Source organism: Mus caroli, unplaced genomic scaffold, assembly GCF_978045245.1.
Source record: "Mus caroli unplaced genomic scaffold, Mus_caroli_1 scaffold_20, whole genome shotgun sequence".
NCBI lineage: Eukaryota > Metazoa > Chordata > Mammalia > Rodentia > Muridae > Mus > Mus caroli.
Window position 1 is genome coordinate 4,980,001 of NW_028227275.1, and position 27,640 is coordinate 5,007,640.

Genomic DNA, 27,640 nt, shown 5'->3' on the forward strand with positions numbered 1-27,640 from the left:
TTATCTGCAGTTCTTTGCTCCCTTACAAAACTCTGTTTGGGTTCCAGATAAGACAATGCACGGGGACTTCTTCATCAGTAGATGGAGAGTGCAATCACACACTCACTTTCCCCAGGAGATCTCTTTTTTTCCTCTGGGCTTGGCTACATGCCAGCCATTGAAGTCTTGAGCAAGTCTGCTGTCATTCCTGGGTAGGTGCTAATGTTCATGTGTCTAACTTCTCTTGGAGAACACTAGAATCCCAGAGGATAGAGTAGACCAGAAGTTACGCAGGCTGCCTCTCAAGCCAGGGCTCATGAGACCAGCCCTGACCATGAACTTAGAGAATCTGGAAGAGGTGATGATTTCTCAGTTCCCAGACGACACTGGAGGTGAAGATGAGAATGCCTGACCCAGAGGTTCACTGATGATAATGGGCCATTTTGCCCATTCAGGGTAGACTCCAGAGGCTCGGGAAGAAGACAGAGCTGAATTCAATCTCACTCACTGGCCTTCTTTCCGTGAGACTTTAGTTAAGACATTAAACTTTCCTAAAACCCAAGTCTCCTATAAAAAGGGAATAACTATATACCTTTCCTTCAACGTACATACTAAATACTTGCTACATGGAAAGACCTCTGTAGTGAAGGCATCAGGGATACTACAATTCACAGAACACAAACCCTGCCCTCTCTTGGTCGTTAGCTACATACGGTAGACTTCATGGAACAGCTGTGGTAAGCCATGGTAGCTATATCCACTCTCATTTAAGGCTCTGTTCTTTCCCCTCTGGGCATTTAACCCCAGTCCTGCCAAAACTTCTGAGGTGTCACTTGGAGGGAAGAGAGCCTGTTTGTACCCCAGTCATGTGTTCTCCCTTCCCCATGGATACCTACTCAGTACAGTGGGCTGCAGTGAGCACCCAGCAGGGGTGGATCAGGGCGCCCCCACAGAAGTGGCCTTGGGGCATGGAGGTGGTCAATGGCAGTGAGGTCTGCAGGGACACCTGCCACGGGTGCTTGCCTGCTGTGCTCTTAAAGCCCCCGTAGATACGTTTGACTGTGTGTTCAGCTACCTCCGTCTTCCCACAGGACTCGGACCCTGGCAGCTCCATCACAGGCTCCAGAAGGCTTTCCACTGGGCTAGGGGTGTCTATAGGGCACATGAAGATAAACCACACAAGTTGTTCCTTTGGAGGACATAGCTGGAGTCATAACTCTGACCACAAGTTGACCAAATGCCCAGAGCCAAGAGACGGCACACCTTTGATATGTTATTTGGTGACTGAGACATGTCGGATGACTTAGGTAATATTAAGCAACTTCACAGAATTGGTGTGAAAGATGTTGCTTTTATCTGCATATTTTGAAGTGCATTACTCCTAGGATGTACAAACATATATGAAAAGTATACAAACCCATTATGGACATGCATAGTATGTCATCATTAACGCATGTTTTCAGGCTTTTTTTTTTCTTTAGCATATTAGGGGAGGTAGGAGATTCATCCAGCAAAGGGTGTAAGGGTTATACGGCTGCAAGCTTGTTCTGTTCCTTGAGATTGTACAGAGGGAGATATAACACCCAATTCAAGAGTTCAAGGGGGCTTGTCAGAGAAAGGAATGCTTGAGTCAGTTCTCAAAGAATGGTTAAAAACAAACAAAAGCAGATATGAGATAGAGCATTACAGAGAGGTACCCATAGAATGGTGCTGAGTGTGTGGAACACAGAGAGAATCCCTGTGGTCAGAGAGATCGGCATGTTCTTTCAGATGTGGCTGGAGAGATGGGCCAATAAAGATTGTCAGAAAGAATGAGAAGCTGGACTTCAGACCATAGCTCATCCTGAGAGGCCACAAGGGCCCAGCCAGTGATGGTCATTGTCCACGCAACACACACAGTGTATGACACTGAGGGTACTGAACTGGGGTTAGGAAAAAAGGTTTTAGATCTAATCTGGGATGATAGAAGTGTCGAGGCTAGCTCATTGTCCTGAGGGCTACAGAAGTCTGGGAAGAGTGATATGCTTGTTTGTGAAGCAAGGGTCAAGGGTGGGAGTGGTCAGTCACCAGGACTCCCATCAGGACGTCTCAGGACCACTCGTTTCCTCCCCAGGCCCTGTGGGTAGCACAGACTCACCAGGCACTGGACAGACTGTGACATCACAGTATTCCCATTTCACCTTCTCACTGTTCACCTTGACGAAACACCAGGGTTTGTGGTCTCCATCTGGGTTTCTAAAACACAAAGATTTAAGTGACTGACCATCAAGGCTCAGAGGCATTCATCTCACGGAAGCACCCTGAGTCAGAGGATTCCTGGTCCCCACACCATCTGGGAACCGTTCTTCACTGACTCCTCCAACAGGTTAGCAAACCGTGGCACACAAGCATGCTCACAGATGTCGGGCAAAATGTTAACGTCAGGAGGAGAATCCGGGGGATCAGAAAGTAGTTTCCAACCAGTGTGCTGGACCATGGGAGACATGAAACATAGGGGAAGCGGGGTTCCTATTGAAGATCCTGACTCAATGTGGTCAGGAAGTGTTACAGACAGACAGACAGACAGACAAACACGGTTAGAGCTGGCCCCAACCCCCAAGACCCAGGCATGAGAATCCTTTAGGAACTAGTCAAAGAGTTTCTCTATGAAGATAACGCCACAAGAAGGCATCTCCGAGTGAGCATTTAGAAAACAGAGGTAGGGTGCTGTGTGCAAAGAAGACGCCCTTGCGTGTGGGGCCAGTGCAAAGACCAGCAAAACACCCCCACTCTCCGGACACAGATCTCGCAAGTCATCGACCTTGGTCAGACTAAAGGTAGAGCTAGGAACGCAGTTGTCTGGAGACAGATGACTCGGGAAGTCTAATCCATTTGTTCCTCAGCCTCTCTCTTGATGGCAAGTGGCTCCAGGTGACTATTTCTGCCACAGAATCCCAGAATTCATGTGGAAGGTAGTATGTCATTTCTTGGGTTTTGGTTGTCTTTTTTTGCCTCATTGTTCTCTTTTTACCCTTGCTGGGTATCTGCAATACCCTGTGGTGCTGACCCCCCCCATCACCGTCCCACCCGCACGACACGTGTAGTTAGTAAGAAATGAACTTCGATGTGCACGAGGCCCCGAGACCAGGGGAGTTTTTATTGTTAACCCGAGTAGGATGCTTCCCTGTTCAGAAAGAAGGCTGCTGACTTGCAATCGGTTTCAAAGGCAAGCAACCAAGATGCAGTAATTCGTACCTGCAGAAGTTGTGCTCTGCGATCCCGTGGGTCTCCGCATCCTCCATAAACATGTTATAAGTCTCCTGCAAGAGGAGGTGGGAGTTCCAGTAAAGGCATGGGTTCTGGTTGACTGTCTTACTCACTTTGCCTCGGTAAGAGTAGCCATCGCCCACATAACAGTCGTCCGGACCTCGGAGAGAGCAGGCCGCCTATGAGAATGGTCAGTCATGGACTCGTTGCCCGAAATTAGGGTTCGTGGGGATATCAGATGGGTCACAGGACTGGGCCTGATCATGTGTTATCTCTAGGTTTTATCATAGAGCTCCAGAATGGTCCACATTCAACCAGAATTAAAAATATGAAATCCTCCCGTTTGAGAAGGCGAGTGCTTACAGAATGACTAGGGGAGGTGGGAAGGGGCCCTCGTGTGGTCTGGGCAGAGGGTTGATTTGCTACAGCACACCCCAGACCATCACTTCCTGGGCAGGGAGCTGACAGGCTCTGTGCTCTGAGGTTGGAAGACTAGAGGAGTGGAGCTTGGGAACCTCTGAGCCATGTGTGTAGGAGACACTTGGACAGAAAAGGCACTCGCGGTCTCACTTGTCCCAGAGTCTTTGACGGTAGTAGGGAAGAGCCATACCTATTTCACAGAATCTCCCCTTATACTGGTCTGCACAGGCACAGCTAAACCTGGATCTCCGTCTATGTCGGGAACAGACTCCGCCATTCTGGCAGGGATTTGGCCTGCACGCCGGAAGCACTGTGAAAACAGCAAGTGGGACCCAGAGGGCATGTTAGGAGGAGGTGTAACACTCTGAATGGTGGCACTCTTCTGGGGTCATCCTCTCTTAAATGACGGAACACCATAGGGCACAGACAGATCATTGACACCCTGGCAAATGTCACAGAAAGCCTAGACCAACATGCATAAAGCCAGATGGATGGAGGACACGCAGAAGAACAAAACCAAACATCCCCCTTCCCCAAAATGTAAGGGTCACGGAGTCCTTACAGACTGATCTTAAAGTTCTCAGATAGTCTGATCTAGGTAGAAACTCGTCTGTGGCCCTTGAGAGCTATGTGACCGTGGGTAAGTTAGCCACCTCTCTGAATTTTAGGTTCTTCATTTATGAATTTCTTTTTCTCATAGACAAGGGTAAATCTCTTGGGATGGTGTACCTACCCATAGCAGTGACTCAGTGTATAAGTCCCCAACACAACCCTTCTCAGGAAAAGGTCAGTGCCCACTTCCTGGAGGAATCAACTTCCAAGGTGAGTGTGTGTGTGTGTGTGTGTGTGTGTGAGTGTGTGTGTGAGTGTGTGTTTGTGTGTGAGTGAGTGTGTGTGAGTGTGTGAGTGTGTGTGAGTATGTGTGTGTGAGTGAGTGTGAGTGTGTGTGTGAGTGTGTGTGTGTGAGTGTGTGAGTATGTGTGTGTGAGTGTGTGTGTGAGTGAGTGAGTGTGTGTGAGTGTGTGTGTGTGAGTGATTGTGTGAGTGAGTGTGTGTGGGTGAGTGAGTGTGTGAGAGTGAGTGTGTGAGTGTGTGTGAGAGTGAGTGTGTGAGTGTGTGTGTGTGAGTGTGTGTGTGAGAGTGAGTTTGTGAGTGTGTGTGAGTGTTAGTGAGTGAGTGTGTATGAGAGTGTGTGAGAGTGTGTGAGAGTGTGTGAGTGTGTGTGGGTGAGTGAGTGTGTGAGAGTGAGTGTGTGAGTGTGTGTGAGAGTGAGTGTGTGAGTGTGTGTGAGAGTGAGTGTGTGAGTGTGTGTGTGTGAGTGTGTGTGTGAGAGTGAGTTTGTGACTGTGTGTGAGTGTGAGTGTGTGTGTATGTGTGTGTGTGTGTGTAAATACAGATTAGTGAATTCTCCCTGAGTTCCCCAGGGAGGATCCCTTTTCTAAGGATCCTAATTAAGAGTGCTGTGTTGGATGCCACAAAAACTTCAGACACACGTTTACCCACATCCATACAGTAAGAGGCAGACACCATAGGCACAAGTTAGAGTAGAGAAAACCTTCTGCACAGAAGAGCGCCTGCCACTCACCTTTGGAGCAGTCTGGTCCTGTGTAAGGGTATTTGCAGGCACAACGGTAGTAAGGATGCTTCTGGGTAATGAGGCAATCGCCATGGACACATGGGTTGTCCTTGCACTTGTTTTGTGCTGTATGAGATACACAGAGAAGTGGAGAATGGGGATGGGACATTACTTGGGGCACATTTGACTTAGAGGGACACCTGCTTAGCTTAATTTTGGAGGTGGGACAAGCTGACTGTAGCTGTGGCTTTGTTCACAGTCTTGGAATGCCAAGCTGCTCCTGGGAAAGGATTCCCTCTCGACCTTGGGTCCTGGCTGATTTTTTCCCATCCTAACATACACTCAGATAGCTCTTCACACCTCCATGTTCACACCTCCGTGTTCACACCTTCAACAGGCAGTTGCGATTTCTGCCCCTGATTGCATATATTTGATTTTCCAGTTTTGGCCATTCTCCTGCGGTGTGAGGAGAGGGGCAAACCAAAGGCCGTGTTCTCCCCAATCTCAATGATCGGGTGCTATCGGCTGTGTTCCCATTGATCTCAACCATTTCCTGAAGGGCTCTAAGGGTCAAAATGGAAGGAATAGGTGGGAGGGGCACAAAGGTCAGAGGCCACGATGAAGCTCTCAGCACCTTTTCTCCTTCTTTTACTGCAGGAGGTGTCCATCAATTGGACCGAAGCCAGCTCCTCGCCTGTGTCTCTATTCTCACCCTTATTCAGCCCTGCAGGAGTTCTAAATGCAGACACTAGGAGGGTAGCTGGGCAAAGAGCTCAGGAGTCAGGCTGGCTGCTCTTGTTTCTGCCTACATCCTGACCTAGTCAGGAGCAGGTCTGCAGCTCCTGTGCACCCTGTTATCAATGTGAACCTTATGTGCCTTGGGATATTCCTGTCATCGTGTTTGAGGGTCACATGAGGTTAGTCTAAGAGCAAATTTCCCAGTTTCTCACCCGTTCTTGGCCTCAATATTCTTCTCTGCAGAATGGGACCATCAGCCCTGTGTCATCATAGTGTTGGGGGCAGGATACACACGGATGCCACCTGTGACCACACAGAGCCTGATGCCACTGTGCATGGTCGTAGCCTGTGCAATTATAACCTTTGCCTCAGGATCACCCAGTGCTTTCCCATTGACTTTGCATGGAGGCAGGAGGGGGTCACAGTTAACCCCAGGGGACGAAGGAGGCAAAGCCGTACACTCACCAGTCTGGCACCGGCTCCCCGAGAAGGGGGCTGGGCAGCTGCAACTGAAGGTATCCCCTCTGATGATACAGTCCCCGCCGTGTTCACAGGGGTTGGACTGGCATGGATCTAAGACACAAGGACAGAAGTCAAGGTCAGAGAGGGGGAATCCAAAGAGAAGACCCACTTCTCACCTAATGTCAGCCTCCTGCCCCAAACGGGAGATCAACAATGGAACTGTTGCTTGGACAAAGGCAAGAACTGTATCATCCTTCGAGATCAAGGGCAACCACAGTCACATGCCGGGGAGAGGAACGCAGGCGAGTAAGAGGGGAGGCAGGCAGACACAATTGTGACTGTGTCCCTCAGCCCTGCTTTGGACCCGGCTTTCTCATTGAGAAAGTCCCCTTCCCCTTGTGAGTGTTTTTCCCCTCCCACCTCGCCGGGAGTACATTGGGGTCTGTCTCTGATGCTGAAGGCATTTCACAAGCCTGAAGACCTCCCTTACTTCCAGTGCCCAGGGGTGGAGGTCAGGCAGAAGTGTGCAAAGCTAACCCACCCCTCACGAAACCCACGCTTTCTGAACATCAGGAAGGAAGAGCAAAGGCAAGAGGGTGACAGAGAATTGACAGCTCAGAGGAAATGACCCAGTGGCCTTCGTCTTTCTTCAACTCCTTGTTCAGTTAGATTTTGTCATATTTCATCTGTGCCTTTGGCTTTTTCATGGTCGTCTGAATGGATCCTCCCTTGGGGAATTCTTTGTCCTGCGCTCACACTCATTGTTCTTTGGTTCGGGAAGTAGGATCCCGGGGCCTGGCTCCTGTTTTGATGGTCTCTTCTGATGTTCCCCCGGTGCCCTGGATCTTGGCCCTGCCTTCCAGGCCACTTTGCAGTAACGTAGCTTTTTATACCAGCTGCTAAGTGCTTTCTTTCTATGCTTTCTCCTGGCTCACTCACGTGGCTTTGCCTGGATCTAGCTTCTTATTTTCCTTTTCTGTCTTATTGGTCAGTCTAAGGAGCCATAAACCAAAACTAAGTGTGTGACTACATATACATGCATACACACAAACACATACAGACAACCACACTCACACACACACACACAACCACACTCACACATAAACACACAACTACATCACATATACACACAAACACACACAGAGACACACTCACCTATACATACAACCACATTCTCACACACACACACACATATATACACATACAAGTACACTCACACATATACACACATATATGCACACAACAACACTCACAAATACAAAGATACACACACACACACATATATATATATTTATGTGTACACACAATCACACTCACACAAACACATAAAACATACAAACAAATATATATAAACATTCATACAACCACAATAACAACCGTGAAAAGATTCTGAATAAAAAGCTGGGCATGGTAGCAAATATTTATAATCCCAGCGCCCAGGAGGTAGAAACAGGCAGAACTAGAGGCTCATTGATCAGTTGGTGCAGTTTAATCAGGGTAAACCCTGGCCAGTGAGAGGTCCTATCTCAAAAACTGAGGTAGATGTCCTGAAGTCAGACATCAGAGGTTGCCTGCTGGGCTTTATATGCACACACAAACACACATACATGAGCATCTAAACATACACAGCCCTCCAACACACACACAGACTCACATCTACACATGAGCAATCAAAGTGCACACATAGAAATTATAAGTAGCAATCAGAGAAAGAAAAAGGACAAAGCCGGAAAGCCGGACGTGTCAATGCTGGGGTATAAATACTCAAAGCTAAGTTAAATTATTTTGCACTGTTAGGACACGGCTTGAGGTCAAAGACACAGAACTGATGTTGAACTTCAGATCTCTTTGCAGTGTCAGGCGCCAGATGACGAGGCACTGCCTCGATGCGTGACCTTGGTCGAGTCTGCTACTCTCTTGGCCTCCCTTACTTCACTTGGTACTCGGGATAGGGAGATGCTTCTAAGCACCTTCCCTGTTCTCATAGAGTAGGACTCGGTGCGGGTAGATCCAGTCTATGGACCTCTTCAATACCTATTTCACCATGCAGGCCAGAGAGGGGAGAGAACACACATAAAGTCCAGCCATGGTCCCTCCCTCCAGATTTGGCACCCACCATCGTCTTCATAGTACCAGTCGGGGTTCTCAGGGGTGGTCTGCATGACACTGGGGTCTTCGTCTGGGCTGGAGTGCTCGTAGCTGTAGTAATAGTCGTCGGGGGTCCAATCTGCAGGGACAGGAACAGGACAGAAGACACCCTAGTCACTAGGCGTAAGGAAGTCATCCCTGCTTGAGGGAACCACCTCTTCTCTTTAAGGAGAATTACACAGCTTTTCAGCACTCCCAGTGACATGGGAAGACAGGAGGGCCAGGCTTGGTGATGCTTAATTTGGGAGCTGTTATGGTCCTCCAAAGCATTACTGGTGTTTGGCATGGTAGCACCATGGGGAAGTGGAGAAGGAGATCAAGTCCCAACATTGCACTAAGTGTGACCTTGACAATGGCTATGTATTCTCCGCATCTTAGGTTTCTCAGCTGTGAACAGCAGAAAGCATCCTGTGACCTCCAGGTCTTCACATATCTACACAGGGTCTACCAGAGATGGAGCACATGGTGCTGTCACTGTGAGTGACATAGGACTTTCCCCCATGAGACTTCATTAGTCATCTCAGTTTAACGAAGTCCAAGGCACTTTTCACTTTCCTCTTGGGCCAAACATCTCTCAGTTATCACTATAGAGCATTTAACGCTCCATCTTTACTGAGCTTTTACCAGGCCTGGGCTAAATGCTTGCAGGTGCCTTATCTTCATAAAAACCAGGGAAGCTGGGCCAGGGGTGTAGCTCAGCTGATAGATTGCTTGCCTCTATACGCAGATCCCAGTTCTGCATGAACTGGCTGTGGTGGGGCACTGTAATCCCAAATGTCTTGGTTCCTTACAATGTGCTATAAAATAAAGACACCCCAACAAATCCACTTAAGGAAAGGAGGGTTTATTTTGGCTCACAGGTTAGGGGTACAGTCTCCCATGGTGGGGAAGCCAAGGCACCAGGAGTTTGGGGCACTGGCCTCATTGGATTCACAGTCAGGAAGAATTAGAAGGATGAGTGGACATTAGCGCCCAGTTCGCTTTCTCCATCTCAGGCAGTCTCGGTCTAAAGCCAGGAAATGGTGAACTTTCCTCAATGGATCCAGTCAACATACTCTGTCCTCACATACATGTGCAGAGGGGAAATAACCCCCACAGGTATGTCTGGAGGCTTGTCTCCTAGATGAGCACAGAGGTTGTTGTGTTGACAATTGGCCCTATGGCATCAGAATTTACAAGGTAGCCAGGCAGTGGTGGCACATGCCTATAATCCCAGCACTTGGGAGGCAGAGGCAGGTGGATTTCTGAGTTCGAGGCCAGCCTGGTCTACAGAGTGAGTTCCAGGACAGCCAGGGCTACACAGAGAAACCCTGTCTCAGAAAACAAAACAAAACAAAACAAAACAAAACAAAACAAAACAAAACCCAGAATTTACTAGGTACAGGCAAAAAGGAATCAGGCATCCAAACCATCATTGGCTGTGGGAAGTGTGAGGCCAGGCTGGGATACATGAGGCCCCATCTCAAACCTGGAAAGCCTATGCTGACTGGGCCTTATGCTGTGGTCTCTGAGGCCCACAGAGAATAGCAAAGTGTCCAAAGTCCCATGGCTAATTCACAGCCAGATATACACTGAAGTTTGTCTCAGTGCAACCACCATGTCTTTCTAGGTCAACAACAGTGGTCAATCGCTTTAATAGGTTCTTTCTACTACACACACACACACACACACACACACACACACACACACACTCATCCCCACTGAATGTCTAGCCTGCTACTTAGCAGACATCCACCTACAGCCCTCAGACTGTTCCTGAACCTTGGTTACCAATGGAGGCAGAGTGCCATGATGCTCCCAGACAGAAAGTTCAGTTACATGAGACTTTTGGTTACATAGAGTCTTGGAAGATGCTGGAGGCTCTGTGGTGGGAGAAGAGAAGTTGGGAACAGGGAGAAAGTTGAGTACATGCTGCCTTTTCCAGCTGATGGGAGGATGGCATGTTGGCAGAGGGAGCTTCAAGGAAGCTCTCCAGAGAGACCCGTGATAATGAGGCAGGACTGAATGCCGACACTGGGCTTGAAAGGCAGCCCAACGAGGCAGCGATGGCGTGGAGGACCGCTCTCCATTCAAGCTTGAGGACCAAGCACGCTACCTCTGGCATCTTCCCAACATTCTGTAATAGTCTTTGTATCTGTGGCTTCTGAAGAATCGACTGTTGCATGTGGCTGTTTTATATTTCCCATTAAAAATGGAATTTTCTTTTTATTTTCCTTTTTTTAAATACGCCAACCTTGGTTTCTTGGCGAAGTTTCACCTCATTTATCAGAGCGTCAAGTCAAGACTCTCTTTGCTTGCTTATTGTTTTTCCCCTGACTGCTTTTCCCCACCATGAAAATGTTCCCGGAGGAGGCCACCTTTCTAGAGATGAGGGTCTAGGTTGAAGATAAGACCACAGTCTTCCCGGCAAAATAAAGTCGAGAAAGGGAGGGGGGAAGGTGATGGAAAAATGTTTCTCTGAGTTGGCCACGAAAGGTTCCAAACTGACATTTGAAGGAGACAGAGAGTTGACCGCTCCACTGATTTCTCTCTCTCTGTTTCCACTGCTGGACTTATTTTGTTTTTTTCTTACAGGTGTTTACAGATAAGAGTCTCTCGGGGACTCATCGAATCCCCTCTCAATATGTTCCACAAATTGGAGGGCGGATTGGCTAATCTTGACTGTGTTACTAAGGATTCCCACTCCACAGCCCCGCTTTGCAATTAGGAAGATCCTCCATTGGCAAAATTCTTTCTACTCAAGCTTGAGACCTGAGTTCAGGTATCTACCGCGTATGTACATAAGAAGAACATGATGACATATGCCTATAATTCTAGTGCTTGGAGGGGTGGGGTGAAGAAGAGAGATCCCTGGAGCTCCCAGCTAGTCTTGCTGAATTGGTAAGATTTATGTCCAATGAAAGACTCTATTTTTTTTTAAAAAGCAGATGGCAAGTGATTGAGAACAAAGCCCACTGTTAACTGAAATCCTCTACATGTGTATACACATACAAACACAAACACATAAATGCGTGTGGGCTTGTACACACAAGTACATGCACACCCCCACACACACATATCAAAATCACATGAAACATACACACCTGTATATATGCACTTGTCATAAACACATGGGCACGCACACACAAATACACACACATGCACACATCACCCACATATATAAAAATGAAACACACAAATCTGTACATATTCACTTGCCACTCACGTATTTAAAAAGCATGAAATAGAGGAGATGCGTTAAGTCCAAGAGTTTGTAAGGGTCCCAGGTGGAGGTGGACATAGTAGGTCACCAGGGAAGGAGAAGCTATTTAGTTAGAGGGCTGCACAAGGACATTACCAAGGCCTCTCCATATGGGCAGACCCCTACCTCTTCTGTAATGTTGACCCTGCATCCCACTGTATGTATGAACAGTATATAGCAAACCTACAGTGGGTGACATGTTATGCCATGTGGTGGAAGGCACTGGGGACCACAGAGTGTTATAAAGTTAGACCAACAAGAATGGAATGTGGCCTTGTCCTAGAGGAGCCTCCAGTCTGAATAGCTTTGAGGAGAAAGCAAGATGAGGGGACTGAGAATGGTGTAGGGGAAGGGATGTTGGGTGTAGTCACATGGAAGCCTGGTGTCTTTGCTTTCAATGCTGGATATCTGATCTGGTTTGAGCCAATCTCATGGCATGGATGCCCCAACTCTCCAGCCTCCTGCATCTTTCCTCTCTTACAGCAGGACTTCCTAGTTCATTTTAGCCAGAGATGGTTCATATCCCACCTCTTGGTTCTTTTTGACCTTGAGACTGGCTCTAAGGCTGACCCCAAAACCTCATGTTGTCCTCTCTTCTTCCTTTTTCCTTCCTTCCTTCCTTCCTTCCTTCCTTCCTTCCTTCCTTCCTTCCTTCCTTCCTTCCTTCTCTCCTTCCTTCCTTCCTTCCTTCCTTCCTTCCTTCCTTCCTTCCTTCTCTCCTTCCTTCCTTCCTTCCTTCCTTCCTTCCTTCCTTCCTTCCTTTTCTCCTTCCTTCCTTCCTTCCTTTTCTCCTTCCTTCCTTCCTTTTCTCCTTCCTTCCTTCCTTCCTTTTCTCCTTCCTTCCTTCCTTCCTTCCTTCCTTCCTTCCTTCCTTCCTTCCTTCCTTCCTCCCTCCCTCCCTCCCTCCCTTCCTTTCTTCCTCCCTTCTTCTCCCCTGTTCTTCTTGCCCACTCTCCTGGGCCTTCCTGACTCCTGTGGAAGTAGTCTGGCCTATTTTGCCACATGAGTCAACAGCACACCCAGATGAAGCCTCAGACACAAGAAAGCCAGCCAATAGCAAAATGAGATGTCAGAGCGACCTCTAGTTGATCCAGTTCAGATCAGCTAGACCTGGTCTAGACTAGAAGAATGCTGGTTAAACTGCACCCAAGGAATTAATATCTAAATACATGGATATTGATGGCCATCTCCAAGCTGGGCTCCTGTATTATAATAACAACGACAGACACACACACAGGACTTGGTTGACATTGGGTTACTCATGGGATTGGGGGTTAAGATACAGGGGCGTTCCTCACTAGCCTTGTTGACCGCGGAGTATGGATGTCTTAGCTGGAAGCTCTTTGTTTTGCTCTGGGCCTTAACACACCTATCTGATTTGTTTCCTTGAGTCTTAAAAACGAGGCTACCTCTGCTCTGTCTTCCCACAGTGCCCAGCACAGAGCCCGATGTATCTGTCATGTGTGACAGAGTGACTGTACCTGTGACCAAGCTTCCTTGCCTTCTGACTGGCCCAGCTTGAAGCAGCATGAGGGGTGACCTTAGGAAGAATGTAGGTGAGATTTGTACTTTAAAAAAAAAAACAAACCTGATGATCTTTGTACAAGCCTATAAAACTGTCTGTTTTCTTGGTAGAAAGGAACTATTGTCTGACATGAACTCTGGTCCCGCTCTGTCAGACTGGAGAAAACTTCTTTAGAGACATAGTTGGTAAAGTGTTTTCCTTGAAAGGAAGGAAGCCTGAATTCAGCCTCCAGAATCCACATTTTTAAAAGCAGGGGTCAGGGTTACAAACTTAAAATCCTAGTGCCTGGAAGGCAGAGCCAGTGTGACCCCTGGGGCCCCTGGTCAGCCAGCTCAGCCCACTGTTAGTTCTGGGCCTATGAGAGACCCATCTCAGAATCCTCAGAAGGTTGTAGGTCAGGTAGCTTGGCATGTGTGGCAACGAGTATTACTATGCCTCAAGCACAGAGGTAGGCCAGGGGCAACTCCAGAGGGTATCCTCTGACCTCCAGCACTGCAACATGTGTGCACATGCATTCATACATACATGCACACATATATAATGTCTTATGCACATGTGTGCAGCACACACAAAATGAGGAGAGAGACAGACAGAGACAGAGACAGAGACAGAGACAGAGACAGAGACCGCCAGCTAGCCTCAGGAACTATGCCTGAGGTTGTCCTCGGAAGTCCACAAACCTGAGTGTGCATATACAAAGACTACTTTGGGTTTAAATTCAGATTGCTTGAGGCTTCCTCTGAAGTTCTGAGAGTAGGAGAACCTTGCTCAGAAGCATTTTACTTTAGGTATAAAAAGAAGTCCTGTGGCCTTGCTCCTTTACCAGAGCCTAGCTAGAAAGAACTATGAAGAGAGTTAGGGGTACTCTGCATTCACACAAATAATTCTCATGGTAGGTTATTGCATACTAAACATTTTCTGTGTGTCAGATACTCCATAGAACTGCATGTAAACAAAATTCCACGTAACTGTCGACGTCCCTGGTGAGGATAATCATCACTGTATTCTACAGATAGAAACGCCCAGGCAGAAGGGCATCACATCCGGGTTCATCTAACTCCAAGTCCCCTGTGCCTTTTCAAGAGCTGGGCATCTCTTGGTTCAGGTTAGAAAACCATTGGCCTTTTGGCTTTCGTGAAGCGGCAGGAAATCTTCAGCTAGCACATGTCCCTCGTCCCTCTCCAGGATTCCTGTGGCCCATGGTGAGGGCCTCTTGGAAAGAGCTCGCAGTTAGTGCTGTGGGAACTCCACAGCTGCTCTGCTGAAGGGACCTGCCAGATGTGTGGGATGGAATGAAAATCCCTGGAATGTCATCCCGGGTGGCTCCATCCATCACCGTGCCACAGCTGGCTCCTCTGAGGTGCCTTCCCCAAACCCCAGCCCTGTCGGCCTGCCTGTGACATTTCCAGCCCTGCTGGCAGGCAACCACAGCTGAGAGCCTCGCTGGCAGGCAGCAGGACAGCTGACGGATGGGCACAGCCTGTGGTGCTGGGCAGAGCCAAGCCAGCTTTGAAGATGCGTTTCCGCAGGCCTGCCGGCTGTGTGTCACCTGCTTTGGGGAGACGGGCAGAGCTTGGGCTGTTTGATGGCCACCTCCTCTACTACACACTGGGGACCAGGGACCAGGCACCTTCTGCTCCAGCAAGGCCCTTGCCATGTACTGGCACCGGTAAGACCAACCGAGGAAGCAGGTTTGCCTGAGGGCATGAGCGGGGCGTCTCTTCAGCATGCTGCTGTCTGAGGGGAGCATGGAGCTGATGAACCTCATCAAAGAACAGCCCCACGTGCAGTGGAACCAGACAAGGAGGTGCCTTAAGTTTAACTTTCTCAGTCCACAGCAGAGGCCAACAGAGCATCTGGAGATAGACTCTGGCCAGGGCCAACCTGCTTCTTTTGCTTACTGATCCTCGGACGTTCATCTGCGGCATCCTTGGGGTCGGTGTCTTGGCGTGCTCAGTCTCACGTCGTCCACGATGTCCTCAGTTGTTTTCCAACTTAAGTCTTTGCCTGAGATGCCTCCGGTGTTGGGGTGCTCACCCCTTCTTCCCAAGAGCCCATCAGCCCGTCTAATGTTAGGAAATTCTTTCTGTCTGGAGGCCAAAGCTGACACTATGCCTTGTAAGCTGTTCAGCTAAAGCCCGATGGACACATTGAATGAACCCTCTCTTTCATTCAACCAGTTCACTGAACATTCCAGAACATGATAAAGCCTGTAGGCATCATATACAACATTCTTGAAGACTGTAACAAAGTACCTTGTGGTTGAAGATACTTCTTGAATTTTTTTCGTGTGTGTGTGTGTGTGGTATGTGTATATATGTAATACCTGTGTGGTACATTTGTGTGTGGTAAGTATGTGTTTAGTATGTGTGTATGTGGTATGTATGTGTGTGGTATGGGTATGTGTGGTATGTGTGGGGTGTGTGTGTGTGTGTGTGTGTGTGTGTGTGGTGTATGTGGTACATGTGTGTGATATGTGTGTGTGTGTGGTACATGTGTATGTGGTTTGTGTGTGTGGTGTGTATGTGGTACATGTATGGTACGTTTGTGTGTGTGTGTGTGTGGCACACACATGTAGGCATTATTGCACGTGTGTGGGCATGTGTATGTGTGTGTGCATGGGTACATGTGCATGTAGAGGACAGTGATATCAAGAATCATCCTTAGCTGTTGTTTCACTTTGCTCTTTGAGGTAGGGTCTCTCAATCAAACCCAGAGCTCATTACTACAGCTAATCAAACCCAGAGCTCACTGCCACAGCTAGTCTCCCCAGCTGCTTTGTCCCAGGGATCCCTGTCCCCATCTTCTAAGGTGAGAATGACAGGGTGGCTGCCCTGTGCATCTAGCATTCACATGGGTTCTGGATCCACGCCTTATGTTTCAAAGCGAACACTTTATCCACTGAGCCATCTTCCTGGCACATAAAGACACATCTGGACACTTGAAACCAAGGTCCTTGGACCTTTCTATGCCTCCGTCTCTTTCCTTGCCACCCCACAACATCTACAGCTATGTTTTACTGTCTTTCTGACCTTTCAAGTCCAAGAACCCTTTGCTGATGTCTGAACAAGGTGTTCTCGAAGCTAGAGAAATGACACCCTTCCAGCCTTGGCCTTGGCTCCTCTCTGAACTCCATGTGTGCCAGGGGTCTGAACTAGGGCCTCTGAGTAGGTGTGCTTTTCTCCCTTGATTTGGGGAAAGATGCAGAGACCCTCTGTGGTCCATGCTCACCTGGGAACATGATTCTATTCTATTCCATGAGCATGTGGAGCGAAGGTCTATGCCATCTGCTCTGAACTGCCACCATCTATCTGCCCACCTAGAGACACCCTTTCCTGGAGAATATTGATGGCTGATCAGGATTTTGCCCGTGGTCACCATCTTTGTTATAATAAGTCCTTGACACAAGCTGGAATCACATCTGTCTTCTCCGTGCACAGGCTGCCTGCTCTGGTCTTTTGAGCATGACCAACCTAGTCCCTTAGGGGATGTCTGCCTTTGCTTCTTTGCAGTAGTGAGGAGTTTATACCCCAAACTCAGAGCAGGGTGAAGGGTGTTATATTGTTTGGTGGTATGCCGCTAGGCAGAAGAAACAGAGAGGGTTCAAGGTGGCAGGGTGAGTCCAGGAGAGACAGACGTTATGAGAAGGAGCCCAGGCCACTGGGCATGTCAGGTACTCCACTACACAATCTACTTTGATGCAATCATTTTGTGGATCTGTAGTTGGGGTTTTCTTTTGTTTTTTGTTTTTGTTGTTGCTGTTGATTTTTGGTTGTTTGTTTTGAGACAGGGTCTCTTACCGTCTAGGCTGGCTTCAAATGTAGCTAAAACCTGTCTTGAACTCCTGATTCTCCCATCTCTATTTCCCAAGTGTCTGGATTACAGGTGCATCCACCATGCCCAGTTTTGAATGCAGTCCTAACACCATGCCAATGCTGGATACGGCATCTTCCTCGGGTCTACTGGACTCTCTCAGTGCTGTGTGTCTTGGTATCAACCTGAGACTTCCTGTGGGGTGCCTGGCCACCCCAATCCCAACAGGAGTGGAGATGGTGGTCCAGGGGGGACACAACACTGGAGTAGCTCATCGTGGAACTACCCGTTAGTGTCTTGGCTTCCCTATGGGGAAATGGAGTTACTGGGTGGCCTCTTATTCAGTCATATCCGTTCTCTCCCCGGTCACTCCTTAGTGACAAGGAACCAGTTGCTTCCCTCACCTGGGCCTCAGTTTCTTTGTCTGTAAAATCAGGGTGTTTAACCACATTTGTAGCCTCTCCCTTAGGTAGCTAAGAGCAGCGGCTCAAAGCTGTGCGGAGTGTCTTACAGCTGCAGTGTTTCTGGATAAATTCTCAAGGGTTTCTGTGATGCCCCAAAACCAGCCGAATCCCAAGGTCCTATAAGAGCCTCTATGCTCTGGCCCTTGGCTGGTGGAAACCTGGGCGGATGGCACACTCACCTGGGTCTGGGGGTGCAATGAAGGACATCATTGAGAGCTGGAAAGCAAAAGGACACAGTGAGTGTGTGACGGAGCCATTGGCATCTTCCTTAGATAACCTCAGCCAGAAATCACCATTCCCCAGACACGGGCATGCTGGGAGTCTGCTGAGGGAGAAGCAGAGCCTATTGGAAGATACTCCTTGTCTTGGGCACACATCTTGACCCTTCCTCTCTGCAGACACACACACACACACACACACACACACACACACAAACACACACACACACCTGTTGGAACATGGCGGCCCTGGGATCTGCCTCCATATTAACTAAGCAGTTGCTCCCGGATCAGGAGTAGCATGGTTGTGTTATGTTCCCTGGGGTGACTGTCCCTGTGGATTGGGAATGAGCAAATGCTTACAGCATTCCAGAGGTTTCCCAGTGTTCCTGGAATAAAATATTCACACCTGCCCTGACATGCAAACCTTCCCATGCTCCTCCCTGCCCCTAGAGAACAGCTGCCACGTCTGGCTTCAGACTGGATCAAGCCAGGCTCCTCCCAACCTCTGCACTGATGGCTCCTTCAACTTGAAACCCTCTTCAAGTTCTTGACCAAGTCTCAGTACAGAGGCCCTGTCAGAACAGCACCTCAGCATCTCCGTTCATTTCTTCAATGATTGTGTGTGTCTGTGTGTGTATGTGTGCACACACATGCGTGCAGATGGACATGTGTGAGGTCACCCGTGGGCACAGGTGTCCATGTGGGCACAGGTGAACACACATGTGGGAGCCAAAGACTTCTTCATATCATTCCTTAAATGCCATGCTCTTTTTCTTCTTTGAAACAGGAATTTTTGTGGGCTTGGGACTGGACAAGGCTAGACTGCATGGCCAACAGGGTCCAGAGATAGTCTCATCCTTGTCTCCCGAAAGTTGGGACTCCAAGAATACATTGCCACATGCCACATTTGTACACAGATTCTAGGCTCACATGAAGGTCTCTGCTCTTGCACTGAACTGTCTGTGCTAACTTCCCACTCAGGTTGTGGCTTTCTGTTGAACCGTATTGGGGACCAGGCAGATGTCACGTTACATCGAAAGTGAAAGGACTCGTCTGGATGCAGCACAGTGAGGATGTGGCATCAATAAATAGCATCCTTGGGGCTGGAGCGGATCTCCACTCTGCTCTCCAGATCACAGGACCTCCACAGGACACCCCGTCTCGACACCACCGAGAGGATGGTGCCCTACGAGGAAAAGGACGGAGGGCTGGCTATTCTAGCTCAAGCCATGGGACCAGCTGAGCGCAGGGTATGATCCTGGATTAGGGCATTGTTGAGATCACCAGGGAATCTAAATACAAACACGTTAGATAATGTCGCGGTGTCGTATGGATGGGGTAATTGCCCTTCTGTAGCATGGTGGCTTTAGAGTTGGGGTAGGGTGCCGTCTGCCCTCTGTTTGGAAATCGCAAGGAAACAAACAAGGGATACTCAGGAGGGTGAGCTCAAGTGTGGGGAGACAAAGTGAACTGGGGAGTGTCCTGGCATCTCTCTCCCTCTTCTTGGGTTGGAATAGTAACAACATGAAACTCAGGGAGGAGAGGGATAAAAAGAAAGAAGGGAAATGGTCTCCACTATCTAGACGGTGTCTCTGTTTCATTACCTTGTGGTTCTCCAGACCTGTTTCTATAGGGAACGAAACAGGGACACATATTTCACTGGAGGTGGGGAGGCATATTCTTAGGCTTGGGGAAATGAGAGTGTTAGGGGTGCTAGAAGAAAGGCTGGGGGTGTGTCCCTGGAGAATAACCCCCCCACTCCCCCCCCCCCATCGTACGGCCAGTGGCTGCACCTCGGATCTGGTTCTCTGCTCAGCCCCATCTCCCCTCCATTGAACTTAGACCCATAGCCTGCATCCTCTCCACTCAGGTAGATGCCACTCAGGTATTTCAACTCCAGCTAACTAGGATGGGCTTGCCTGGCTGCCGCTAGTCCTGAGTAGCAGACAGGACAGGAGAGACATCTTTTCTGGGCCCACAGAGACTTGTGCCAGAGTTAAGAATCTCAAATCTTGGCTACACAGGGCGCCTGAGGGACAGCTGCTGCTGTTCTGTCTGTAGCCAGCAGGTGGCAGACATGTCCTTTCTAGGCATGGCTCCTGAAAGAATTTAAACTGGAAATAGGCAGGCTTCCAGGCAGAACCAGCCTGGCCCCTTGGACAGCACCACCCCACTCACACACTCCTCCCTCCGGTCCTCAGCTCCTGCAAGGGCAGTGACCCCGTTTCCACTCACAGGGCGGCTGTAGTGCCAGATGGAGGTAGCCCTATACCTGGCTGGTATCTGGTATATCTACACACTAACCCCCACTGTATCAGAAGCAGGAAGAACCATCTGTCTCCTTCCACCCTGCCATTCTATTCTGATTTTCCTCAGGCAGGAAATAATAGAAGAGCCCTTCCTCCTGGGACTTGAGAATCCGAAGATGAGACTCAGCGGAAGAAATGGTGTGTGTGAAGGATAGCCAAGAAGCAAATGAGAAAATAGACATCTCTGTTGAAGTATGAAGAGCTGGCAGTGACCCAGGGGTGGCGGTGACGTGGTCCATATATATACACTGTCTTGATTATTCCCCAAGGCACTTGATCATTCTAATACTGTAATTATCAACTTACACCCAAAGCATTAACATAGCCTTGGAACATGAGTGCCCATTGTCCATCAGAATCCTGGTTCCTAGCCACCAGGGAGAGAGATTAGAGGGTCATAGCATGCCCACATTGCAGTAAAACCAGAGACTGTCATGGTTTAGTTTCTCTTGCTGTGGTAAATGTGACCAAGAGCCACTTGGGAGAAAGGGTTAACTTGTCTCACATGCCTCATTGTTGGATATCACTGAAGGAATCAAAGAGAGCAAAGGCAGAACCCATAGAGGGACACAGAACCCATGGAGGAACACAGAGCCCGTGGAGGAACTCCACGCTTGCCGGCCCCATCACGGGTGCATGTTCTGTGGCTGTTTTTACGTCTCTCAGGATCATCTGCTCAAGGGTGTAACCACCCACAGTAAGCTCAGCCTTCCCACTACAATCAACAGTCAAGAAAATGCCACACAGACTTGGTCACAGGGCAATCTGGTGGAGGTAATTTCTCAATTGAGAGTCTTTTCTCATAGGCAACTGTAGTTCGTGTCAAGAAGGCAGAAATAACCCAGCATAGAGAAGATGCAAGGAGCTCCTTAATCACTACCAAAGAAGCAGGTTTGGAGCAAGATGAAAATACCAAAGACCATGTTATTGGGACACTTCATCAAAATTCTGTCTAGAAGGGTCTGGGCTTGGGAGGTGGCAGTGGGAGGCACATTGCCACAGTGGCAGCTGGGGAGAGCAGAAAAGAGTGCCTCGGCCAGTCCGATCTGGTAAACACATTTCAAGAAACATCTTTGTCAGTCATGTGGAGTGTAAATTGCAGCCCATTTCTCCCTTGACCTCCATTCCTGTTGTCAGTGAGATTTAAACAATACACGCTCATAACTGACCGGTGTCTCCCAAAGGACTGGGCATGAGACTCAGTGGAAGAAATGGTGTATGAGAGGGATAGCCAAGAAGCAAATGAGAAAATAGACATCTCTGTTGAATTGTGAAGAGCTGGCAGTGAGCCAGGGGTGGGTGTAACATAGTTCATATACACTGTCTTGATTATTTCCCAAGGCACTTGATCATTCCAGTACTGTAATTATCAACTTACACCCAAAGCATTAACATAGCCTTGGAACATGAGTGCCCATTGTCCATCAGAGTCCTGGTTCCTAGCCACCAGGGAGAGAGATTAGAGGGTCATAGCATGCCCACGTTTCCACCTCTCCATTGTGGAAAGAGAATGTTTAGCCACGGGTTTAGAATGACGTTTACGACTCCAGCTCTGAATCCTGGATTCCTAGGTGCACATATCCCTTCTCCCAGTTCTTCTGGATGTGTCCCTAGATGGGGAGTTGTGGTTGAGGTGTGGTCTGCCTGTATTTCCTGAGATCTGCTGTGCTGTTCTCCACGGTTGTACCATCTCATGTTTCTCCCACTGGGGATGCACAAGCTTCCCGTTCCTCGTGTCCACAACAACACTCGTATTCATTACATTTGTGTCACCCTGGCCAAACACCTAGCAAGCAATTTAAAGGAGGGTGGGTTTGTTCTTGCTCACACTCTATCAGGGTATCTGGTGCAGTGTTGTCTCTGTGGTGGCAGGAGCTTGCCACATGGTATGAGCATATCCCAGCAAGAGCAGAGAGTGGAGATACATGGCCAGAGGTGGGGCTAGTCTGTAATCTTCAGTGGCTGCCTTTAGTGGTCTGTATCAAGCAGCTAGAGTTCTCGTCTCAAAGGTTCTGTTTGTGACCTTTCAAAATAGTATCATCAACTGAGGAACACGTGTTCAAGATGAGCCCATGGGTCTGGGGTGCATTTCACATCCAAAGCACACTTGCTATTTTCCACTGGAAGAAATTAGAGCCACTGGGGTTGGTACTAACTACGGCCACTCTCTACCACAAGAAATCTCAGTTCTCCTTGAATGTTCTCAGTGCTGCCTCAGTTGGTAGACTCAGAATGGCTGTGCCTTCATGCTCTGGTGGGGAGGGGAAGGGTCTTGTGGGATAGATGTCCCAAAGGAAGGTACTGCAGATGGATTCCTTCCTGGAGACCTGCAGGATCCTATGGGTGCAGGTAGGGCCAGACAATGCATTCTTAACCAGGGGCTGGCGACTCTGACCTTTGCTCTTGCTTTTATTATGTGTGTGTGCGCGCGTGCGTGTGTGCATGCGCATGCACACTCATGTGCACGTGAACACAAGTGAGCATGCGTGTGCGTGCTCACATACGGTGGTAGAATGCGCCTGTGATCCCACAAGTGAGGGCTGGAAACAGGCAGGATCCCTGGAGCTTGCAGGCCAGCCATCTTAGCTGAGTAGGAGAGAGAGAGAGACTCTGTCTCAAAAACTCTTGGTATGGTAGCATACGTCTTTAACTTTGGCAATTGGGAAGCAGAGGCAGGTAGAGTTCTCTGGTTTCTAGGCTCCCCAGGGCTACGTAGTGAGAAAAAAAGAAAAAGATGAAGAGTGACGGGGAGATCTCTGACACCAACTTCTAGCTTCCACGTGCATATACACCCATGCACATTTGCATGCATGTACACTTGAGCACACACATGCATTTACACTTATACACACATGCATGTACAATCATGCACACACACGTGTGTACAATCATGTACACATGCATGCATGCACACTCGTGCACACACATGCATTTATACTCATATACACACATGCATGTACAATCATGTATACACACATTCATGTACAATCATGTTCACATGCATGCGTGTACACTTACATGCATACACATGCATGTACACACATACACAGGCATGCGTGTACACTCAGGTACACACGTGAATGTACACTCACAAGCACATGCGTGTGTGTACGTGCTCATGCACATGTACATATCCATAGGAAAGTAATAAAAATAAATCTTAAAATATAAAGTAGGTAAGGGAAGTCTGTATCAGACAAAAGCATTAAGACGTCAGTGGAGGCTGTGGCAGAATTTCTGAAGCAGATTCAGCCGTGAATAAAGTTTAATTACTTGGTTGTCCGACATGACTGATTCTTCTGATGTCAGGAAGGGGAGCTTCCTGGGCTGAAGGGAGGCTGCCAGGGGAACCAACTTCACCTCTTAGAGGAAGCCTCAGCTTAAGCGGGAATCAGCAGCCATGCTCTAGCCTGCCCCCTCTGGTTCCACATCAAATGGACCTGTCATCTTTGGGTAGAGCCTGGTGTGACCACCCACCGATGTCACCTTGGGTACAAACCTTGAAACTGGCTTTGGACAGGTGTGTTTGAGTCCAGCTCTCTGACCTGCTGTGGGCACCATCTTGGACAGGCTACCTCATAGCTTGCTTTAGTGCCTATGAAATTGACCATGGCCCTACCTCATGGGCTTGTCAGGAAGTTTAAACCACAAGCACTATGTGGTAAGAGTCAATAAATGGTGGTGGTACTGTTACGAGACATCAGTGTCAACAAGTTTATTTTATCACTGTTATTTTCAAATTGCTTGGTGCACAGTGTGGGAGGGGCAGGCCCAGGAGAGCCCTCTCAGAACAGAGTCCTCCAGGAACTCCTTTGTTGGGTCGATCACAGGCGAGTCACACAGCCCCTCCCTGCCTGTTTTTCCCTGGGATCTTTGCCAAACCCTAAGCCAGGAAACTTTGTTATATTAATTATGAAGAGAAAACATGTTTTATTTAAAATCCCGGCTGCTGAGTTTTCTGCCATGCTGTTTCTCTGTGACAGCAGAATTTCTTTTGCATCTGGGAAACCCTAATGCATTTAGAATATAAATATATCCGTGCTTACACACACATGTGACTTCAGCGACCTGATTTCCCTAAATACCAGTGTACACTGCAAAGCTAATGAGTTGAGCTCCTGCTTGCAATCAAGTTTTTTGTTTTGGGAGATTTTTTTCCCCCTTAAATTTATGAGAAGTTTCAGGGGAATTCAATCTTTCCCCTTTTCCAAAAATCTTTGCCTGGATTGGAGAGGAGGGGATCCCTAGGCATGAAAAAGCTACATTCTGGGATGTTGGGGGTTCACCCAAAAGGGGGCTCACAGGTTCTACCCAGGGCCCACATGGATTTGAATGCTGAGAGAGGGGACTGGTCCACTCCAAACTGGCATTAATACGTCACCATCTATCACGTGTTTGAACAAGAACCATATACGTCTACCCCTGCCTCTGCGCACCCATCTCTCCTTCCTTCCCTCCCTTCTTCCCTTCTTCCCCCTTCCCCACCAACCATAAGGTGATGAAGGACACAGAGGTGATCCATAGGCATCCCCTTCGTGGTGCGGTGTGGACAGGAACGTGTGCTCACTGTTACCAGAATATGCAACTTTTATGAAACCTTGGAAATCTCTCTCTCTATTTGAGAGGTTCTGCCTCTTAAGCGCTGCCTGGCAACTGAAAGACAAAGAAAATGCTCTGCTGCCTGACCTTCTTCACAACAGGCAAAACGAGGCCTAGAGCAGAGGATGCACCCCAAGCCCCCCATGTGCCATCGCTCCTCCACACAGGCTGTTTCTGTGGTTCGGCGCCTAGGGAGATTCCAGAAGTCAAACAGTACAGACTTGTAAGCAAACGAGCATTTGGCCCACACGTCCCTTTTGTGCAGTAATGGAGAGAGAGACCAGCATCTTCACGGAAGCAGGACAGAGCCTACAAGCATCATTCTCTCATTCTGACCCTTAGAGAGGTAGAATTTCACGGTGGTCAAGCCCAGTGTACCGACCCCCTGAACATTCCAAGGACCGCTGGTGAAGAGATTGCTAAGACAGTGCCTGGCTTTTTGGAAGCTGGGTGGTCTTCCTGTAAGGATGAGGGTTAGACGGACTCTGTCTCAGGCCTGGCACAGGAGAGTCTAGCAGCTCTGCCACGGTCCTGTTTCTTCTCTGGAGACCGGGAATTATTATTTTTAGCTATGTATGCAGAAAAGGCCACTCAGCCCATCAGGCTACGTGGCTTTGTCCCCGATGAAACCCGAAACTCTTCCAAGCATCCAACTTGGCTGCTTCGCCCTAGATGCAGTGCGCCAGCCTGTGGAACACGAAAAGACACCCCAACCACCTGTTTGGCACACATCTGGGTGAGAAAACAGGCGAAGACCGCGAGTTCTCTCCTTGGACTCGACTAAGCTCATTGCCCAGAGGCTAGCCCTCATATGTTTCCTTTTATCCATTATTGACTTACAGTTTCATTGATAACCGTAAAAATTCCCTGAATCTTACAAAAAAAAAAAAAAAAAGGTGTGCGGGAGGGCTGGGGGCTGGGATGATATTATCCTTTTGTGAACATCAATCATTGTGTCATCCCTTCCTGCCTACAAACTTTAGGCTCAGTTGTTTCCCGCTGGAGTTTTTTCTGGGCCTCTGATAATTTCCACGGCCTTTTTGTACACCTGTGGGTTAGCTGCTCTTTCTTAGGCCCAGGTGCCCATCAAGAAATTATAAGATCAGATCACAGGGCTTGATAGCTATCTATGATTGCAGTCACCACCCCATAGTTTGGAAAGAAATTCCTTTTTAAAGCAAATCACTTGGCAACTGAACCTGGGACTACGGAAAGTGGCTGAGCTGGGTTAACTGGCTGACAGGCCAAGGTGTAACGGTTCTCTTATGGACAAGCTAATAAGCAAGGCTGTAATTTAATTCCATTCCCTCAGGAAACACCCTAAAAGGGAAATCCAATTCAAAAGTGCTTAACCGGATGCAAGAAGTTTACAGTGACTCCCACCCTCTCCCATCTCTCTTCCATGCCCTTTCATCAATGGGACTGTGCTCAGATTTTCATAGGGGACTTACTCTCAGTTTGGGCATTTTCTCGGAGAACTGACTCTGGGGTGGGGATTGGCTTCCCAGTGAAGAGTTTACCTAATGCACGAGATAAAGATCTTGGGTTTGATCACCAGCAGCACCACAAAGAAAAACAAAAGCAGAAAGAGCTAAGGTTTACTGGAAACTGCCATGTCCAAAACCTTTTGTTGCCATGACTTCTACCACAAGAGCAGTTGGTTGTTGGTGATGCCTTGGAGGCTCCGGGGGTGGGGGTGGGGTATTATGATGGCCATATATTCCTCAGTTATGCTGTGACAAAATCAAGACTGTTTCTGGCTTCAAGGCTCAACACTCAAGCCTCGGTCCATAGCCAGCATGGAAACCCCAGGAAGCTCTGCTCCTTGCTTAGCTAGGCCAGCATCTCTACTATTCATTCAACCCGAAGGTCTCAGTGCCCTGGCCAAAGCCCCTCTACAGCGTTTCCCTTTCTGGCTCACCACAAGCTCCCTGGGGCCCTGGCTCATCTTCCCTGTCTCATCTACTGTGGTCATGGGAAAAGAAGAGTAAGGATTAACCACGGAGCTTCTCCACAAATCGAAGGCAGCTAAGTAAATCCACTGCTGGGTTCATTTCAGCCACCAGGGTATCCCCCTGAGGCCAAAGCTCAGGAGTCCTTATGTCAGCCCCAGATAATAGATAATCTGACATGTGAGCTAAGGCCGAGACCCTAATGTAGTCTCCTAGGGACAGGACTTCTCAGAGGATTTCCGAGGTGCGCGCCAGATTTCATCCACGATACAGAGTATTTGTGTGCCTTAGTCACCTCTGTGGGAACGACCTCATGGAGGCTTCGCCACAGAGTTCATATCACACACATGTCATTATAAAACTGACTGCCCAGAAGAAGTCCGTGATTCAGCCTGTTTAACTCTTGTGGTCAGGACACACACAACTTGGCAACACTAGCCTTTCCCAATTTGAGATTTTCCTCGCTTCTAACCCAGATGGTTTGATTTTGCTAAAGTCCTCAGAGTCTCTCAACCAAAGAAACGTGAGGTGACCACTTACCCCAGTGACTGACTTCCCCACCAGGGCGATTAGCAGCAGGACACGGAACACCAACATCCTGACAAACATCTGTGTAGTTGAAGGCCTCTCTGTTCTCTCCCTCTGCAGTTTCTCTTCTTGTCTATTCCTTTGGGGGTAGGGGTGGGGGGTGGGGATGTCCGTCTCCAGGGATTCCGGAACAAATGAAGAGGATGCAAATTATTAACTAGGCATCAAATACTGTTTAATGTTTTGCGAACCAACTATCTTGATTAAACAAATGGCAACTTGGGGGTTGGGCAGAGTCAAGGGGTGCCTTGTCTTAGGCAAAAAGAAAAAAAAAGTCTCCAAAGATAGCAGCCAAAATAAAGAGCCGCATGGCTTCTGGGTGCAGGTAGGAGCTAGGGAATGTTCAGTGCTGTAGGTCT

At 48.5% G+C, this 27,640-nt stretch overlaps 1 protein-coding gene across 1 annotated transcript in view; it reads right to left on the reverse strand.

The window, feature by feature from the left end:
- Positions 1 to 27,396, reverse strand: part of Habp2 (hyaluronan binding protein 2) — a 34,265-nt gene extending 6,869 nt beyond the window's left edge. Inside the window, exons 1-9 of the mRNA XM_021152166.3 lie at positions 27,234 to 27,396; positions 17,792 to 17,828; positions 8,538 to 8,648; positions 6,425 to 6,532; positions 5,231 to 5,347; positions 3,836 to 3,955; positions 3,214 to 3,385; positions 2,117 to 2,214; positions 876 to 1,131 (exon numbers count right to left, since the gene is read on the reverse strand). Of these exons, the coding sequence (XP_021007825.1) occupies positions 876 to 1,131; positions 2,117 to 2,214; positions 3,214 to 3,385; positions 3,836 to 3,955; positions 5,231 to 5,347; positions 6,425 to 6,532; positions 8,538 to 8,648; positions 17,792 to 17,828; positions 27,234 to 27,302 (1,088 nt within the window). The 5' untranslated portion in view covers positions 27,303 to 27,396. The remainder of the gene's footprint in view (positions 1 to 875; positions 1,132 to 2,116; positions 2,215 to 3,213; positions 3,386 to 3,835; positions 3,956 to 5,230; positions 5,348 to 6,424; positions 6,533 to 8,537; positions 8,649 to 17,791; positions 17,829 to 27,233) is intronic.
- Positions 27,397 to 27,640: the final 244 nt, after the last annotated feature.